The 16,085-nt window shown below is 43.0% G+C and overlaps 1 protein-coding gene across 2 annotated transcripts in view; it reads right to left on the bottom strand.

The window, feature by feature from the left end:
- Positions 1–1,888: 1,888 nt before the first annotated feature.
- The window catches only part of CD79A (CD79a molecule), a 70,365-nt gene continuing 56,168 nt past the window's right edge, over positions 1,889–16,085 (bottom strand). For both annotated transcript variants that reach the window (XM_033914543.1, XM_033914541.1), the window contains exon 5: positions 1,889–3,511. In XM_033914543.1, the coding sequence (XP_033770434.1) occupies positions 3,398–3,511 (114 nt within the window). In that variant the 3' untranslated portion in view covers positions 1,889–3,397. The remainder of the gene's footprint in view (positions 3,512–16,085) is intronic.

Raw genomic sequence — 16,085 nt, 5'->3', positions numbered from 1 at the left:
ACTAGATGTACCTCAATACTTGCGAAGAAGGGGATTACATCATTAATTTTTTTGCATCAATTTTCATCTTGTGACAGGGGTGTAAAGAGACAGATTTGGAAGTCACTCTGTGCAAGAAAATCTAGGTTTTATTGCAGTTTTGGTTAGAGAAGCAGGCTGACAACCAGGGAAACCTAGGGCTCCTTTTACAAAGGCGCGCTAGGGCCTTAATGCGCAGAATAGCATGCGCTAAAATGCCGTGTGCGATAGCCACTACCGCCTCCTTTTGAGCAGGTGGTAGATTTTTGACTAACGCGCACTATAGCGCATGCGGTAAAACCCGTAGCGCATCTTCGTAAAAGGAGCCCCTAGTTCAAATCTTGCTCTGGTCCTTGTGTTCTTCTTGGGCAAGTCACCTAACCTTCCATTATCTCATGTACAAACTTAGATTGTAAGACCTCTTAGGACAGGGAAATACCTATTGTAATCCACCTTGAACTGCTACTGAAAAAGTTGTGAGCCAAATCTAAATGGGAAAAAAAAAAATAAAATGTACCAGTAGAGGGCAGTATTTTCCTGTCTCCTCTCATTCACTGATCATGAATTTTAAAAAAAAATGTTTCCTGATGACTGGGTCTTTTTATTTAAATGCCATTGATTAGAGCTCCATAATCCTCTCAGCACCTGGAACTTCCCATCCAGTTGTGAGGTAGGAATATTGTGTAGGATCAGCCCTAACCTAGGTTTTACAGATGTTCTTAGTCAGCACACCTAGCTCTGTATTTTGCAGATGTAGCACACCTGCTTCACACTTAGCACATCTGTTGCTCTATGTCACATTCAACATGCCTTGCCCACTTTCATGGTGGTTCTTTTAATATTGCCTGGTCACTATTGCCTTTCAGTGTGTTTAATGTTTTTAATCACTTTACAGTCTACACTGCCCCCATCTCAGCCCTGGACACTGAGGCCCAGATTCTCAAAACTTTAACGCCGTCCCTAAACTGTTTTTCGGTGGATTAGCCTGTACACAGTTTAGCGATGGATTATCAAAAGGGATTATCTTCCTCTTTAGCAAGGATTCTAGCAGTCTCCAAAACTGACATGCAGATGGACTCTTCAACATTGAAATGAGCCCTCCGGTGTATTCTTTAAAAATGCTGAGCCATTTTTAAAAAGCAGCATCGGCTTTTGGCGGCTAAAAAAGTGACTGGTCCAGGGGTGCCGGTCAGTGTCAAGACTGCTAGAAACCCCTGTATTGTGATACAGCAGGAGAGATGCCCATTAGAGAATGACACGGTGACAAAATTCATCACCGTTCTCGTCCCTGCGGATAACCGTGAGAAATAATCCCATGTCATTTTCTAGTGTCTATTTCAAACTCAGTCCTTCTACACCAGCATTCTTCAAAGCAAAGCTTGTGGGTCAGTGGCTGTGGCCATTCATATTCTGATTCTTCCCTCTCTCCTTAAAGAATGACATGAAGATGGTTTCCCGCGGTTAACAGCGGGGACGGGAATAGTGATGAATTTTGTCACCGTGTCATTCTCTAATGCCCATTCTCTCTACTGCATCATAACACCCCTTCCCTTCCCCCTGGAAAGGGAGCGATCCCCCACCTGCAGCAGGAGAGATGCCCATTCTCTCTACTGCATCACAACACCCCTTCCCCCTGGAAAGGGAACGACCCCCACCTGCAGCGGGAGAGATGCCCACACTCTCCTGCTGCACTAAAAACTTTGCCACGACTAAACTGACCTCCGCCCCCGCAGCAGGAGAGATGCCCACTCTCTCCCGCTGGCAAGTAACCTCCCCTCCCCCCCTGCCGCACCCTTCCCCCTTCCCCCTTCCCCACCTAACCTCAAAGTTGAAGAGTGGGAGAAACACAGACCCACTCCTGCCAGCTGCCTGCATTGTCTAAATGGGAATTCCCCTCCCTGGTGCATCTTGGGAGTCTCATCAAATTCCTGTTCACAGTAGGGAATTTATTGAAAAGCAACTGAGAATTCAGAATAAGAACCCCTGCTGGCAGAGGAATATCTCCATCTACACATAGGATGGAGAGTGAGTTTCTGATCTGTCAGTAATGGAGAATCATAGTGGATATTATAGTAAATGTACTGCTTCCAGTGCTGAGCACCCCAGGAAGCCTCCTGAACCAGCAGTTTCTTCTAATCAGTGAGACACTGGCACAGCAGCTGTTTCCTGTTCTCACTTCCCCATCATCTCAGTTTGTTCAGATCAATACTTTATTGTTTTTCTCAAAACACAGAAAAAAGAATACTGCAAAATAATAGAAACCGAGGCAGCAGGATCCAAAACTCACAAACCTCACTAAATAAAGAATTTAGTCAGTGCTGATCTTGAACAAGAAGATACAGTTTATAATGCCCGACACTAAACTTTTCCAGCTTGAAAATTTAATATAGCATATGTGAAAGGAGTGATTGTAAGGGACCAAGTGCTGAGTAAGGAGGCTTTTAATTTCATACTGATTCTTAATTTTCAGTCTGTAGGGCTGACCCTCGGATTACGATTCTGCAGCAGGAGTCTGGTCCTGGTTTTATTATGTAATTTGCACAGCCGAACACCTGAGGACTTCTGTCACCATCTCTTTTGGATATACAAATTGTGGGAGCATCTCCCACTGTGACATTAGAGACACCGTTGTTAGGACAGGATGTGGTTCCCCTATATAGGAGAATCATCCGTAAGAAAGGGTGCTAAATACATCTTTTCCCTCGAGACACAGCAAAGGCCTGTGTATAACTCCACCTCCCCTTCCTAAATAATTGATCATAAGAAAAGCGTAATCTAGTATAATAAAAGCCTAAGCTGCGCATGCGCACTCCCATCGCGTGTTCCGTTTTCCGTGCGGTATAGGGCACCGCAGATAGGAGCGCGCATGCGCGCAAAACACTCTCTCCCCCCTCTCCAAGGCGGATGTATGCCGCGGTGGCTGTCGGCGGCCCGAGGTGGATGTCAGCCGCCGCGGCTGTTGGCGGCCCGAGGTGGATGTCGGCCGCGGTGGCTGTCGGCGGTTGCAGGCCGTGGCGGCTGAGCACGGACGGCATTTCAAAATAGGGTATAGAGAGGAAGAGAGCACACTGACTACCTGAGGGTAAGAAAGGGTAGATGCTGAATGGGGGGATGGAAAAGGAGATGCTGGCTACCATGGGGGGATGGGAGAAAGGGGAGATGCTAGCTACCTTCTAGCACCCGTTAATGTAACGGGCTAAACAACTAGTAAAATAGATAATCTGAAGAGAAAGCAATGTCTGAACACTACACAGGTGATGAAGTGGGAAAGCAGGAGCACAGATACTTTATACAAGAAATCAGAAAAGGTGGGAGAGACAATGTGTGATGGACACTTTATACAGGTAGAGAAATGTCTATATCAGCTCTTCTGCCTCCTTCATGGTTTCTCCAGCTCCATATCCATCAATTTCAGGTTGGCCACATCCTGGTAGGTGGACTGCAGTCCCCTTGATATGTCTTCATACATGGAACACTCATCCAGGTTCAGGCCCTGTGGATTTAAGAGCAAAGGTCTTAAACCTATGAAAACGTTATTCCCCATCTTCTTATGTCCCTGTGAGTACAGAGCTCTTGGTCACCTCTTTTCCTCCCTTCCTCTGCTGTCTCTGTGAACACTTATTTATTTATGTCTCTAAATTTCTTACACACTCATCACCAAAACAATCAGAACATGGTAGCATAAAAGAAAAAAAAAATCATAACAAATACCAAATAATAATCAATGTACATTAAAATCACATATAACAATGAAAATACTGTACCTTACAATTTAACAATAATAATAATAAAATAATAATTAACAATAAAAATAAAGTATGTTCAAATATATTTTATTCAATTTCCAACTACAAAACCTGTAAACAGTCAAATACAGTTAGCAGATTCATCCACTAAAACAGAAATCTCAACCCCGCCCCCCCCCCTTTCCCCTTTTCCTACCCCAGGAGTCCAGAGCCATGTCGAGAAGCTTAGAGTCCATCTCATAAATTCAACAATCTACTACGGGCATGAGGCGTAAGATCCAGCCAAAAATGTTCCCAGGTCTGACAGAATCGACGGCCCGGACCTCGGTCCAGGTCTCCCACCAGTCTCCGCTCCAACGTAGCATGAATTATCATCAAGGATCTCCATTGGGCATAAGACAGGGGGTCCCGGGACAGCCAGTTAGTGAGTATTGCTTTTTTCCCCATCAGTAGCACTCTGGTCACAAAGGCTGACATCCCTTTAAGTTTTGATGTGGCTATATTGTAATAGCTAAATAATGCTCTCGGCTGCGGGAGCCATCGCCTACCCCAAAGTAATGTAGTGTAGTGTCCTAAATGTTTCCAAAACTGTAGAATTTTGGGGCAGGATCAAAGCATATGACCCAGAGAAGCATGAGCCTGATCACATTTTGGACAAGAATGATATGCAGTAATCCCCATCCGGGAAGCGCGTTCCAGGGAAATATAGAGTCTCAAAACAATCTTCAATTGTAATTCCCAGTGAATAATATTAGGAGACACCTTCTGAATGTGCTTTAGCACCCACTGCGGCTGCTGTGCCGTTAAAGCGCATTGTAAATCCTCTGCTCATGCTGCTGCCAAAATGTCCAAGTTTGGATCAGGTTGACAGTCCCGGACACCCACAATGTGAAAGCGAAGAGGAATCCTCTAATGTGCTGAAAGACTGAAGAGTTCAGAAAGGGCATCCCGGTTGTCCTCAGTGATGTGATCCACTAGTAAAGATTGAACGTAATGTTGGATCTGGTAATAGGCAAAGAGATCAGTGTCCAGTAAATCAAATGTCTGATGTAATTCCGAAAAGGTTGCCATTCTCCCCTCCTCCAAAAACAAGTGAAAGAGATATTGTAATCCATTCATACTCCATCTTTGGAAGGACATATTTTGTAATCCAAGCTGAAATGCACCATTGCCCTGAATGGGCAAATACAGAGAAACCCCAGAGGACAACTCAGCAGATTTACATACCCACTTCCAAGTTCGCCGAGCCGGAGCAAATATAGGGTATTGTAACACCAAGGGACGTATCTGAGAGTCCGCCACATGTAAAAAATAGCTGACATGAAACGGAGCCAACAGAGATAATTCTAGTGGCATAGCAGTAAAATCAGATGTCCCCGTAAATCAATCATTAATATGTCTCATCTGGCAGGCCATGGCGTACCAGCGAACATTTAATAAACCATATCTCCCCCTACCCTTGGGCAAGCACATTCGAAGAAATGGCATACGGTGTCGCTTACCTCCCCAGAGAAAGCATTGTAGACCTTTAGTTAAGCGTGCATTATGATTATAAGATAAAAGCAGAGGTAGCACCTGAAAGCGATACAGCCATTTTGGAAAGAGTATTAAAAAGGGCTACCCGTCCCGCTACCGAAAGGGGGAAAGTGGACCAGTTTTGTAAGGTGTCATGTATTAGAGGTGAAATGTTACTATCATAAAGAGTCTTAAGGTCTCTAGGAATCCAAATTCCCAAATATCGAATCGATGTCGTCGCCCATGTAAAGGGAAAGTCTCCCACCCATGTCTGCTGCAGAGCCGCCGGACTAGCTAGAGCAATAGATTTCTGATAGTTCAAAGTAAAGCCCGAATAAAATCTGAATTCATTCAGCGCTTGCATAAGGTGTGGAATGGAGCGATTGGGGTTAGTTAGCGTAAATAATAAATCGTCAGCAAAGGCTAACACTTTTATAGAGTGGTCCCCAAAGTCCACTCCTACAATATCATGGTCCAGAGACACTGTACGAAGAAATGGTTCCAAGTTCAACAAGAAAAGGAGGGGGGACAAAGGACATCCCTGTCGGGTACCTCTTTCAATCAGAATGGGATCTGTAATGATCTCATTAACAAGCAGTCTCGCCCTCGGTGTCGAGTACAACGTGCGTAACGTTCTAGCATACCAACCTGTCATTCCCATAAATTCCAACACCTCAAATAAATAAGTCCAATTGACTTGATCAAAAGCTTGGGCGGCATCTAAACTAAGCAGCATCATCGGGGTATTGTGAAATTGCGTATGGGCCAATGATAATAGGGCCTTACAAGCATTATGCACTGCCTGTCTGCCTTTCACAAAACCCACCTGTGTCGAAGCGATAATGTTCGGAAGAAGAGTTGCTAGTCTATCGGCCAAGATTTTAGATAAAATTTTAATATCCACATTTAACAGAGAAATAGGATGATAGGACTCGGGAGCAGTGCTCTCTTTTCCAAGCTTCAATATCAATGTAATTAAAGCCTCATTCACTTCTATAGGAAAGTGTTCATCCTGTATCGCCTGAGAATAATAGTCCCATAAATAGGGCCCAAGCTGCACTGATAAAAGCTTATAGAATTCTGCCGTGAAGCCATCCGGCCCTGGGGCAGAAAAATTTATTTGGCGTTGAATTGCCTTTTGCAATTCTTTAGGGGTAATGGCTGCATTTAGATATTCTACATCTAGGTCAGAGAGCAGCGATAATCCAGAATCTGCTAAATAGTCCCTAATAAGGGGTTCATCCCCCGAGACCCGGCGACCGTATATCCCCTGAAAATGAGCATGGAAAATCTGAGCTATGTGATCAGTCGTATGCTGCAGACAACCCGTATCGTCCTTCAATCCCAATACATAACGATGACCCCGGGCCTGTACTGTCAATCGTGCCAATAGCTTCCCTGCGCGATTGCCAGAACAATGATAACGATACTTTTGATATAAGAGCATTTTGACTGTATGCTCGTGTATATATGAATTAAGGGTCGTTTCCACGGAAATTAATTGTTCCCTAGAAGTTCGTGTCGGATGTTGTGTATAATGGCGTTTGGCGTTCGCTAATTCCTTTTCCAACCTAATTATTCCTTGGGACAAACATCGGTTTCGAGCTATAACATAGGCTATACAGTCTCCTCTGAGCACCACCTTAGCAGTGCTCCAAAACAGGGCTGGATTATAACGATGCTGACCATTAAATTCGAGGAATTCTTCCCATTTAGATGTTAAATAAGTTTTGAAATGGTCATCGGAAAATAAGTAACTAGGAAAGCGCCAGCGTACTGGCCCCCGTATACCAAAGCCCACATTCACATCGATCCAAATCAACACATGGTCAGAGATTATGGCCGGGCCTATTACCGCTGCATCCACATTCAAAAACGCCCTACTCGTAGTAAGAATATAATCTATTCTAGATTGTGTATTGTGTGCCCTTGAGCGATGGGTGTAGTCCCTTTCTGTGGTATGTAGAAGTCTCCAGGGATCAACTAAATCTAAGGTGGCACAAAGATAAGGAATACCTCTAGTTTGTGGGACGCTAGTACTTTGTCCCGGCATAGAGCGATCACAGTTCGGGTCTAGGATTTGGTTGAAATCTCCCGCTAAATATAAAAATAAAGTATAAACAAAAATAAAAGTAACCAACACTAGCCCCCTCTTTTACTAAGGCGCGCTAGTCGTTTTAACGTGCACTAAATGCTAATGCGTCCATAGAATATAATGGATTTGTTAGTGTTTAGCGTGCGCTAAAATGGCTAGCACGCCTTAGTAAAAGGACCCCTAGGTTTTTTGTTGTTTTTTAAAATCTAAAAATGGTCTGAAAAAGCCAAAGCTTCAACTTATTCTTGAAACTCAAGAGATTGATTACAGCACAGATCTCCGAAGGACATTTATCTTCTCTGTTACTGCTCCACAAATCTGGAACTCCCTGCCAATTTATTTAAGAGAAGAACATAATATTGATAAACCCAAGACCAATTTAAAAACATTCCTTTTCAAAGACGCTTTTGATCAATAAGTCTTACTCTTGAATTCATTAATGCTGTATTTGACTATTCATTTTAATTCCCAACCTTGTGTTTTTGCCTTACCTCCTTTTCTATAATATTTTGTAGTTCAAATCCCCTTTTCCTCCTTACTCTTGTTTTGTTAAGTTTGTATATAGTCTAGTTTATTTTAATGGTTATGTTTAAATTAATGTTTTATTTTTTTAATTATTGTAATTTTAATTGTTTCTTTTTATGTATGTTCATCGCTTTGAAGTAAGATTAAGCGATTAATCAAAAATTTTATAAACTTGAAACTTGTACAAGAGAAGGGAGCCATCTTGACTGAAGGGATAATAATCAAGATCTCTTGAAAGCCTGGATGAAAAGTAGATCACTCATCTATATTGGCACCCAATTTAGAGCATGAACACCTACTAAGAACATATATTCCTTTAACTATTACTTCATAAATTTAAGCACTGCCTTCAGATATTGTATTATTTTTCAGATTATACTTTTACACTTTTGCTGTTGCTGACTTTTAACACTTCAGATACTCAACGGCTCTGAGGGTAGGAAAAGCTTCGGAGTTGCATTAGGAGTCACAAATGGAAAAGCCTCAGAGTTGCATTAGGAATCGCACATGGAAAAGACTTTTGTGCTGCTGTGGCTAATCAAAGATGACTTTTTGAGAGACTATATTGAACTAAAACAATTTCCCTGAGGCAGCGGTATTGTTTACTGCAAAACACTGCCAGCATTGGAATATGTGCAACTGTTAAGTAACGGAAAAAAAAAGAAAGAAAGAAAAATTTTTGGAGATGGGATCACAGCAAGTATTAGTTTGATGATAAGTTAAAAAAAAATTCACGATGCCAGAGGATAGGTTTTTATGCCGATGAAAGAAACAAAAGGAGCTTGGAGAAATTCCATGTGTGACTCCTAATGCAAGTTTCAAGTTTATTTAAAATTTCATATACCGCCCAATCAGCCTTCTAGGCGGTGTACACTGTCTTGAAAACATATACAGTGGTGCCTCGCATAAAGAACGCCTCGCACAGCGAACGCTGCACACAACGAACTTCATGTCATGATTCATACAACGAACTTCGTTTCACACAACGAAGTCGCCCGAGCTTCCACGATCGCTTCCGATGTATTGCATCCTTCCGCGCAGGCACTGCAGGCAGTCGTTAGTCACTGCGCTTAACTTAAGCACGTATCGCGGCAATCGTTCTTCATTACGAATTAAATCACGCACGCACGCACGTATCACGGCAGTCGTCCTTTTAAGATAAACTCAATATTTTTTATATATCATGGCTTCTAAAAAAAGCAGGAAGGTGATTTCTGTTGAAATGAAACGGGAAATAATTAGAAGGAGTGAATGTGGGGTAAAACAGTGTGACCTCGTCAAAGAGTTTGGCCTCAGCAAGACCACCATTTTCACCATTTTGACAAATTTATCTTTTTTTATGTCACCTTAGCATATTTTATGCTGCAGAACGAATAATTTTTTTTAACATGTATTGTTATGGGAAAACGCGTTTCACATAACGAACTTTTCGCATAACAAACTTGCTCCTGGAACGAATTAAGTTCGTTGTGTGAGGCACCACTGTATGAGATAACAATACATCAGTTAAAACAATACTAGTTATTATAGCAACTCTGAGGCTTTTCCTACCCTCGGACCTGTTGAGTATCAGAAGTGTTACAAATCAGCAATGGCAAAAGTGTAAAAGTATAATTTGAAAATAATACAATACCTGAAGGCAGTGCTTAAATTTTGAAGTAACGGTTAAAGGATGTTTGTGCTTTAATTTGATGAGTGCTTTTGAATCTACTTCTCAGTTTTTTTTGTTCTTTGAAAAGTAGATATCCATCTGCTGAAGTACACAGCCCCATTCCCATACAAGGGCAACTCTATGAAATTATTATTATTATTAGTAGTAGTAACTAGCTCCCTCTTTTACGAACACATAGCGTGGGTTTTAGCGCCGGCAGCAGCGGTAACTGCTCCGACGCTCTTAGGAATTCTATGAGCGTCGGAGCAGTTACTACCTCTGCCGACTCTAAAACCCACGCTATACATTCGTAAAAGAGGAGGTAGGTGCTAACATTTCCATATTCATTGCACATACAAATGTTTAGAATACAAGCATTAGGGTTGTCCAGAAAAGCCTATAGTTGGAAAAACTGCCTTAATTGAAGTTTTTTTTATTTGAGAACTGAAGCAGCTTGCCACGCATGTGATAGAAGATAACGTCTTAACACAGCAACAATCACTTTCAGATGACTGAAACGCTCGAGTAAAAACAGAGCGTCAGGTAGCTTAAGCCTTGAGACCAGCGTTGGACTAGCAAGTTGCTATATAAGCTAAGAGCTCCTTTTACTAAGGTGCCTTAATGCACAGAATAGCGCACACTAAATTGCCATGCACGCTAAACCTTAACGCCAGCATTGAGCTGGTGTTATTCTAGAAGCGTACCGCGCGCGTTAAGGCCCTAACGCACCTTAGTAAAAGGAGCTCTAAGTTTTGCTGATTTGTAAGGAAGAAAAATGATAGTATTTATATTTATGGAGTAGTTTCACTAATGAAATTGAATATTATTAAGTAAGAGACACACATTAGTAAAAACACCTTAATGGGATTTTTGCAAGAGACACACACCAATAAAATGCATTAAAGAGATAAGGGGAGGGATGGAGGAATTGGTATAGATGATTATTTGTTGAAAATTGGACAGAATGTTGAAAATTGGACTTGGGATAACGCATGTTATGTGAGGTCCTATGCACTGAAAACTGTCAACATACTTTCCTCCTATATGACCACTTGAGGGTTGATTAACTGGGTTTGTGATGAAAAGGAGAGAGAAGAAATGAGGAATTTGATTTAATTAAATAAGGAAAACAGTTTGAAGGCATATTCAAGCTAAATATTATAATCATATGAAATGCTAATTATATTTCCGTTAACCCTGTTTGACTGAATTTGAATTGAAGTTTTTCCCATGAATTTGATTGTGCTTGATTAGAAAATAATTCTTTTTTTAAATTTAAAGTTCACCCTGGGATCCCTAAAAGCCACTAATTGCATAAAGCTCCGTTTTTCTTAAAATTTGCTATATTTTTGATTAATGAAGCAAATTTCTTGGTATTATAGCTATAACTTTTGTTGTCACATTCAGCAATGATACATTAATATAGAGACATTTTATGCAAAAAAATCTAGCTGTATTTTATTACATGAACCTTCAATATTTGCACTTGTGGAAAGCAACAGAAATTTAACATACTTTGCTAACAGCTAAACACTTGCACTTTGGATTAGTCATCTACCAATGGCGTTCCAATGTTTTCTTGAGATAGTCAGAATAAAGCCTGTGATGCTGTTCATCCCCTTGCAACAAGGCTTCATGCTGCACTGGGTCTGTCGAATGTGGTGTTAAACTGTAAACTGACTTTGCCACTGGCTTCACCATAGACCCAATGTATCATGAGGCCTTGTTAAAAGGAATTGAACAGATGTATGGCCACCATCACTTTGGTAAAGAAATGTGGTGCCGTTACTAGACCAAAGGGCAGAGCGGAGAACTGAAAATGCTGTTCCAGGATATAGAATCTTAAATGATTCCTGTGAGCCAGAAATATGGGAATGTACAAATAGGTCTCCATCAAATTCAGGGAGGCCAGAAATTCCCCCCGTGCCACTGCCACAATAACCAATCGAATGGTCTCCATGCAGAAACGAGGCACTTTCAGTGCTGAATTGACAGATTTTAGATCCAAAATTGGACTCCAATTGTCTGAGCCTTTCTTGGGCACTATGAAGTATATGGAGTATCTGCTCAAGCCTGATTCTTCGTCTGGTACAGGCTCTATGGCTTGAATTTCTAAGAGCCTTTTCACTGTTGCTTGGACTCTGGTCACCTTCTCTGGCCGTCTGGCTGGTGAATCTACGAAGAGGTCCAATAGAAGGTGATAGAACTCAATTTTGTAGGCCTCTCAAAGGATCTCCAGCAATCTGAGCAAATCTGTCCCCAACACTCCCAATAAGCTGACAACCTTCCCTCTACATAGGGGGGCACAGCCACTGACCTGGCATCATTATGCCTTCATGGAGGCTGGAGTGGGGCGGGAACCAGAGGGTTGCTGTCGTCTGCCAGTGCCAAACCTCTTCCTTGATAAGATCTCTGAGTGGTATAACCTCCTGAGTACTGTTGAAATCTTCGAGAGCCTCAAAAATTTTCTCTACTAGATCCTCTAAAGGCCTGAGGTCCGCTATCTAGCAAAGATTTAGGGTGACGATCTGCTATACTGGCCGTAAGATCATCCAAGTCCTTGCCAAAGAGCATCTGTCCTTTAAAAGGCAGCCTGCTCAGCGTGGCTTTAAAAGCAGAATCTCTCACCCATTGCCAAAGCATTCTGTGAGCAGAGAATGAATAGGCAACAACTTAGCTCATGACTCTGAATATGCCATAAAGAGTGGCTGCCACATAGTCTGCCTCCACCAGAACCATCAGGGGGTTGTGATCGTCATCATCCTCCACAGGAATCTGACATAGTCTAGCATGGCAAGCACATGCCACAAACGAGGCTGTTGCTACCACTTTAATTCCCAAGACCAAGGCTTCAAATTACCTCTGTAAGTTCATATCCACTCTACGATCCTGCATATCCTTTAACATCACTCCACCTTCGCTAGGCAACGAGGTACGCTTGGTAATCTACACTACCAGTGAATCCACTTTAGGCTGCGCAAACAGCTGCTGGAATTCCGGAGCCATGGGATAGAGCTTTGATATAGTCTTATCTACACATAGAGAGCCTTCTGGGGGCATCTCAATGCTCCTTGATTAACATGGTGATGTCAGGATGTGTGGGAAAAAATGCAGTCTGAGGTTTGGAACCACTCATAACTGAGTGCTGAGAATTTGAAGCTTGCTGGGATTCCAATTTTAATTTCTACAGTGAGTATGAAATTATTTCCAGGAGTGCTGTAGCCTTAAAAAGGTGACGCACTATGGGGTCTTCTCCCTAGTCAAGGGCTACCACTGCCTCTTGACTGCTGCTTTCCAACTGACAGCTTTAATTTCCCAGGAGATAAGCTGTTCCCTGGGACAACAAAGGCATAGATCCAGACTCCCAATCATCCCAGTATTTCACTGACTAGCCCCCTGAACTGAGTCAAGATCTTTTTCCAGGGGGAAGTGTGGTCTGCAAGAGAATCCCTAGAGGTGCTGCCCCAGACACACTTGCAGCTGGTACAGGAGGACCCCCCACAGTTTAAATAGGCTTTCTACATCAGACTCACAAAATCAGGGGTAAAGCCCAGTACAGAAGGCCTAAAAGACCCCGCAGGAATTCACTATCACTCCTCTGGGGCTCTAAGGCGTCCACGTATCTGCATTTCATCAATGCCTTCTTTGAGAGCTCGTTTTCCTCAGAAACCAGCCCCCAGCAGATCTCCAACCCTTGAGGTATCAGAAGAGGCTGTGCACAATGCACCTGTCCCCCTTGCATGCCTTGTGGCATGCAATACATGGACATTCCTCAGCTTACCATCCAGCAAAAATCTGGCATGATATAGCAGTAGAAAGGTCTGAGGAGTCCATCTCTATAAAATTTAATACAAATTGAGGGGTTTTGAGGTAGATAGAGGCCTTTTAAATAAAATTAGGAAATCCAAGATGGCCACCTTAGCAGCAATTTTAGCGCCAAAAGTTAAAACATTGAAAAAACAGCTTTCTGGGTGAGGGGACCCTATACCTGGCCCCAGAAACTCCCAAAATGCCAAATTCAGACTCTGCCAATTTTCTCCATAGGCTGTAATAGCCATACTCACTGTGCCTTGAGGTGCCTGCTTGCTTCAACTCAGAAGTGCAGCTGGGATACTGGAGAAGATTTCTGCCTCAAATTAACTCTACAATCTGTGGTCTTTGGGCTGTCAGTCGGACTGATCTATGCCTCAACCTCCTCTAATTCTCACACTATGACGGAGAGAAAATGCAGTCAGATGGACATAGGGCCAAACAGCCTGCACTCAGACTCCTGATAAATCAGAGATGTAAGCAAGCTACTAGGGGAACGGACCCCGAGCTTCAAACAATATTAAAGTAGACTGGCTAGACATGTATCTTTGAAGGTTGATCCTGCTAGCAGTACACTTCTGCATAGTGAGTTTGCATCTTCTCTCAGGCAGAAGTCTCAGTTTAGTGGGAACCTTTTGGCACCAAGCCTCAAAATTCAGATCCAAAAACAAAACCCCAGAACATCAGAGCAGATCAGAAAGGCACCTTCTCAACTTGCTTGCAGAAGGGAAAGCTGAGGGAAGATGGCTCAGCCCATGGAAGGGGGCAGAGTTGAAAGATATTATGGCATTCTTCTGCAATCAACTTGCGGGTTCAGGACTCCTACACACATTGCACTAGAATAGCTATTTACCTGCTTCACTCCCTAAGGCCTCCTTTTATGAAACTGCGATAGCAGTTTCTAGAGCGGGTAACCGTGCTGAATCGCCTGTGCTGGTCCCGACGCTCATTGAGTTCCTATGAGCGTCAAGAGCAGCGTGGGCCATTCAGCGTAGCTCCCTGTGCTAGCAACTGCTATCGCAGTTTTGTAAAAGAGGGGGTAAGTCTTTTTAGCCTGTTCTGTTTCTCATTTTACTTTGATCAAGCCTTCTATTTCCCTCTGCTCCCCAGCAAGCTCCAGTACACTTTTCCCTAGCTAGTTGCCATTCCATGCAAATTTGGCCATCCCAGTGGCCATTCCTTTACTGATTCTCATTTCTCTTTCTCCTCTATAGGTGAAATTTACTTTTCTTTATAGATTTAACTCATCTTCAATTTGTGACTTCCCCTTCACTACAGCCTTGAATTATTTTCCTGCTCTATTCTCCCTGGCTCCAGGCACATGGTCTGGGTTCCCCATCCCCTTTTGCACTACAGCATTTCCCCTAGCACGCACAGATTCCAATAGCCTGCAGAGTCAATATCAGATTATTTGCCACCTGCTCACCCTAAGCTCTGGAAGCCCAACAAGGATCAAAGTTTGAAACCTAAAAGATTACATGCTTAGTGGAAGAACATGTTCCAGCCGCTCGGGGCATAGGAACAAGCACTCATATTAAACCAGTGGTCTCAAACTCAAACCCTTTGCATGGCCACATTTTGGATTTGTAGGTATTTGGAGGGCTGCAGAAAAAAATAGTTAATGTCTAATTAAAGAAATGACAATTATGCATGAGGCATAACTCTTTATAGTTTATAAATCTCACCCCCCCCCCCCCGAAGGCCTGCATGTTCCCCCCTTCTTTGCAGTGTCCTCCACCTTCCTCCCTGGCCTTCCGGTCTTAGTTTCAACTAATTACCGCAGCCTGCAGAAAGGATTGCTGGCGCTGTAGCATTCCTTGCAGGCTGCCTTCGTCCTCTGCAGCACGTTCCCTCAGCCGCGTCCTGCCCCTCCTCTGACGTCAGGGGCAGGATCGTGGCAGAGGGAACGTGCTGCTTAGGACGACAGCAGCCTTCAAGGATCACTACAGCACTGGCAATCCTCTCTGCAGGCTACGGTAATTATCTGAAGGTAAGAGCGGGAGGCCAGGGGGAAGCCAGAGGATGCTACAAAGAGCGGGCAGCACTAGTGCAGACCTTGGGACGCAAAATAGTACCTGGCGGGCTGCGAGTTTGAGACCACTGTACTAATCCACTGTTCTCATCTGCTTGCAGGATATTGCTGCAGTGGTCAAGAAACAAGCATGCAGCTCAAGGAGAGTTGAAACCTCAGAGGTGGTTGTGGAGTTTTACCAAGAGGAAAGAGGAAAGCAAGAATTCAGCAGTTAAGCAAGAAGAAAGCCAGGGAGCCAAGCCAGGAAACACACAGAGTTTGTGAGACAGCGTGTCCCTTCTCCCTAACCCCCAACACTGCCAATGGTCTTCTGTTACTTCTTCCTGCTGCTGTACTGGTTCTTTAGGTTCACAAAGCCCAGTGCTCCCACCACTTTCACCCCCTGTGGAATGTACGAGTAAGGGAATAATATTTTATATTTTGTGAGGAATGGGCATAGTGCTACGTTTCATTCTCCATCAGTTCAATCTCTGACAATAGCTTCTCTCAGTATCAGAATAAATAATAATAACAGTTTATATACCGCAGGACCGTGAAGTTCTATGCGGTTTACAATGATTAAAAGGTATTACAGTTCGAGTGGACTAAACAAAGTTCAGAGTTAGTGAATAACAGTTCTAAAGATCATTTGTTGAGGACTAAAATTGTATAGATCAGTTACCTAAGTACTTCAGGAACAGATGTGTTTTTAGG

Source organism: Geotrypetes seraphini, chromosome 11 (assembly GCF_902459505.1).
Source record: "Geotrypetes seraphini chromosome 11, aGeoSer1.1, whole genome shotgun sequence".
In the NCBI taxonomy this organism is placed as follows: domain Eukaryota; kingdom Metazoa; phylum Chordata; class Amphibia; order Gymnophiona; family Dermophiidae; genus Geotrypetes; species Geotrypetes seraphini.
Note: the sequence above shows the minus strand (reverse complement) of the source record. Positions and strands in the feature narration are given on the sequence as shown.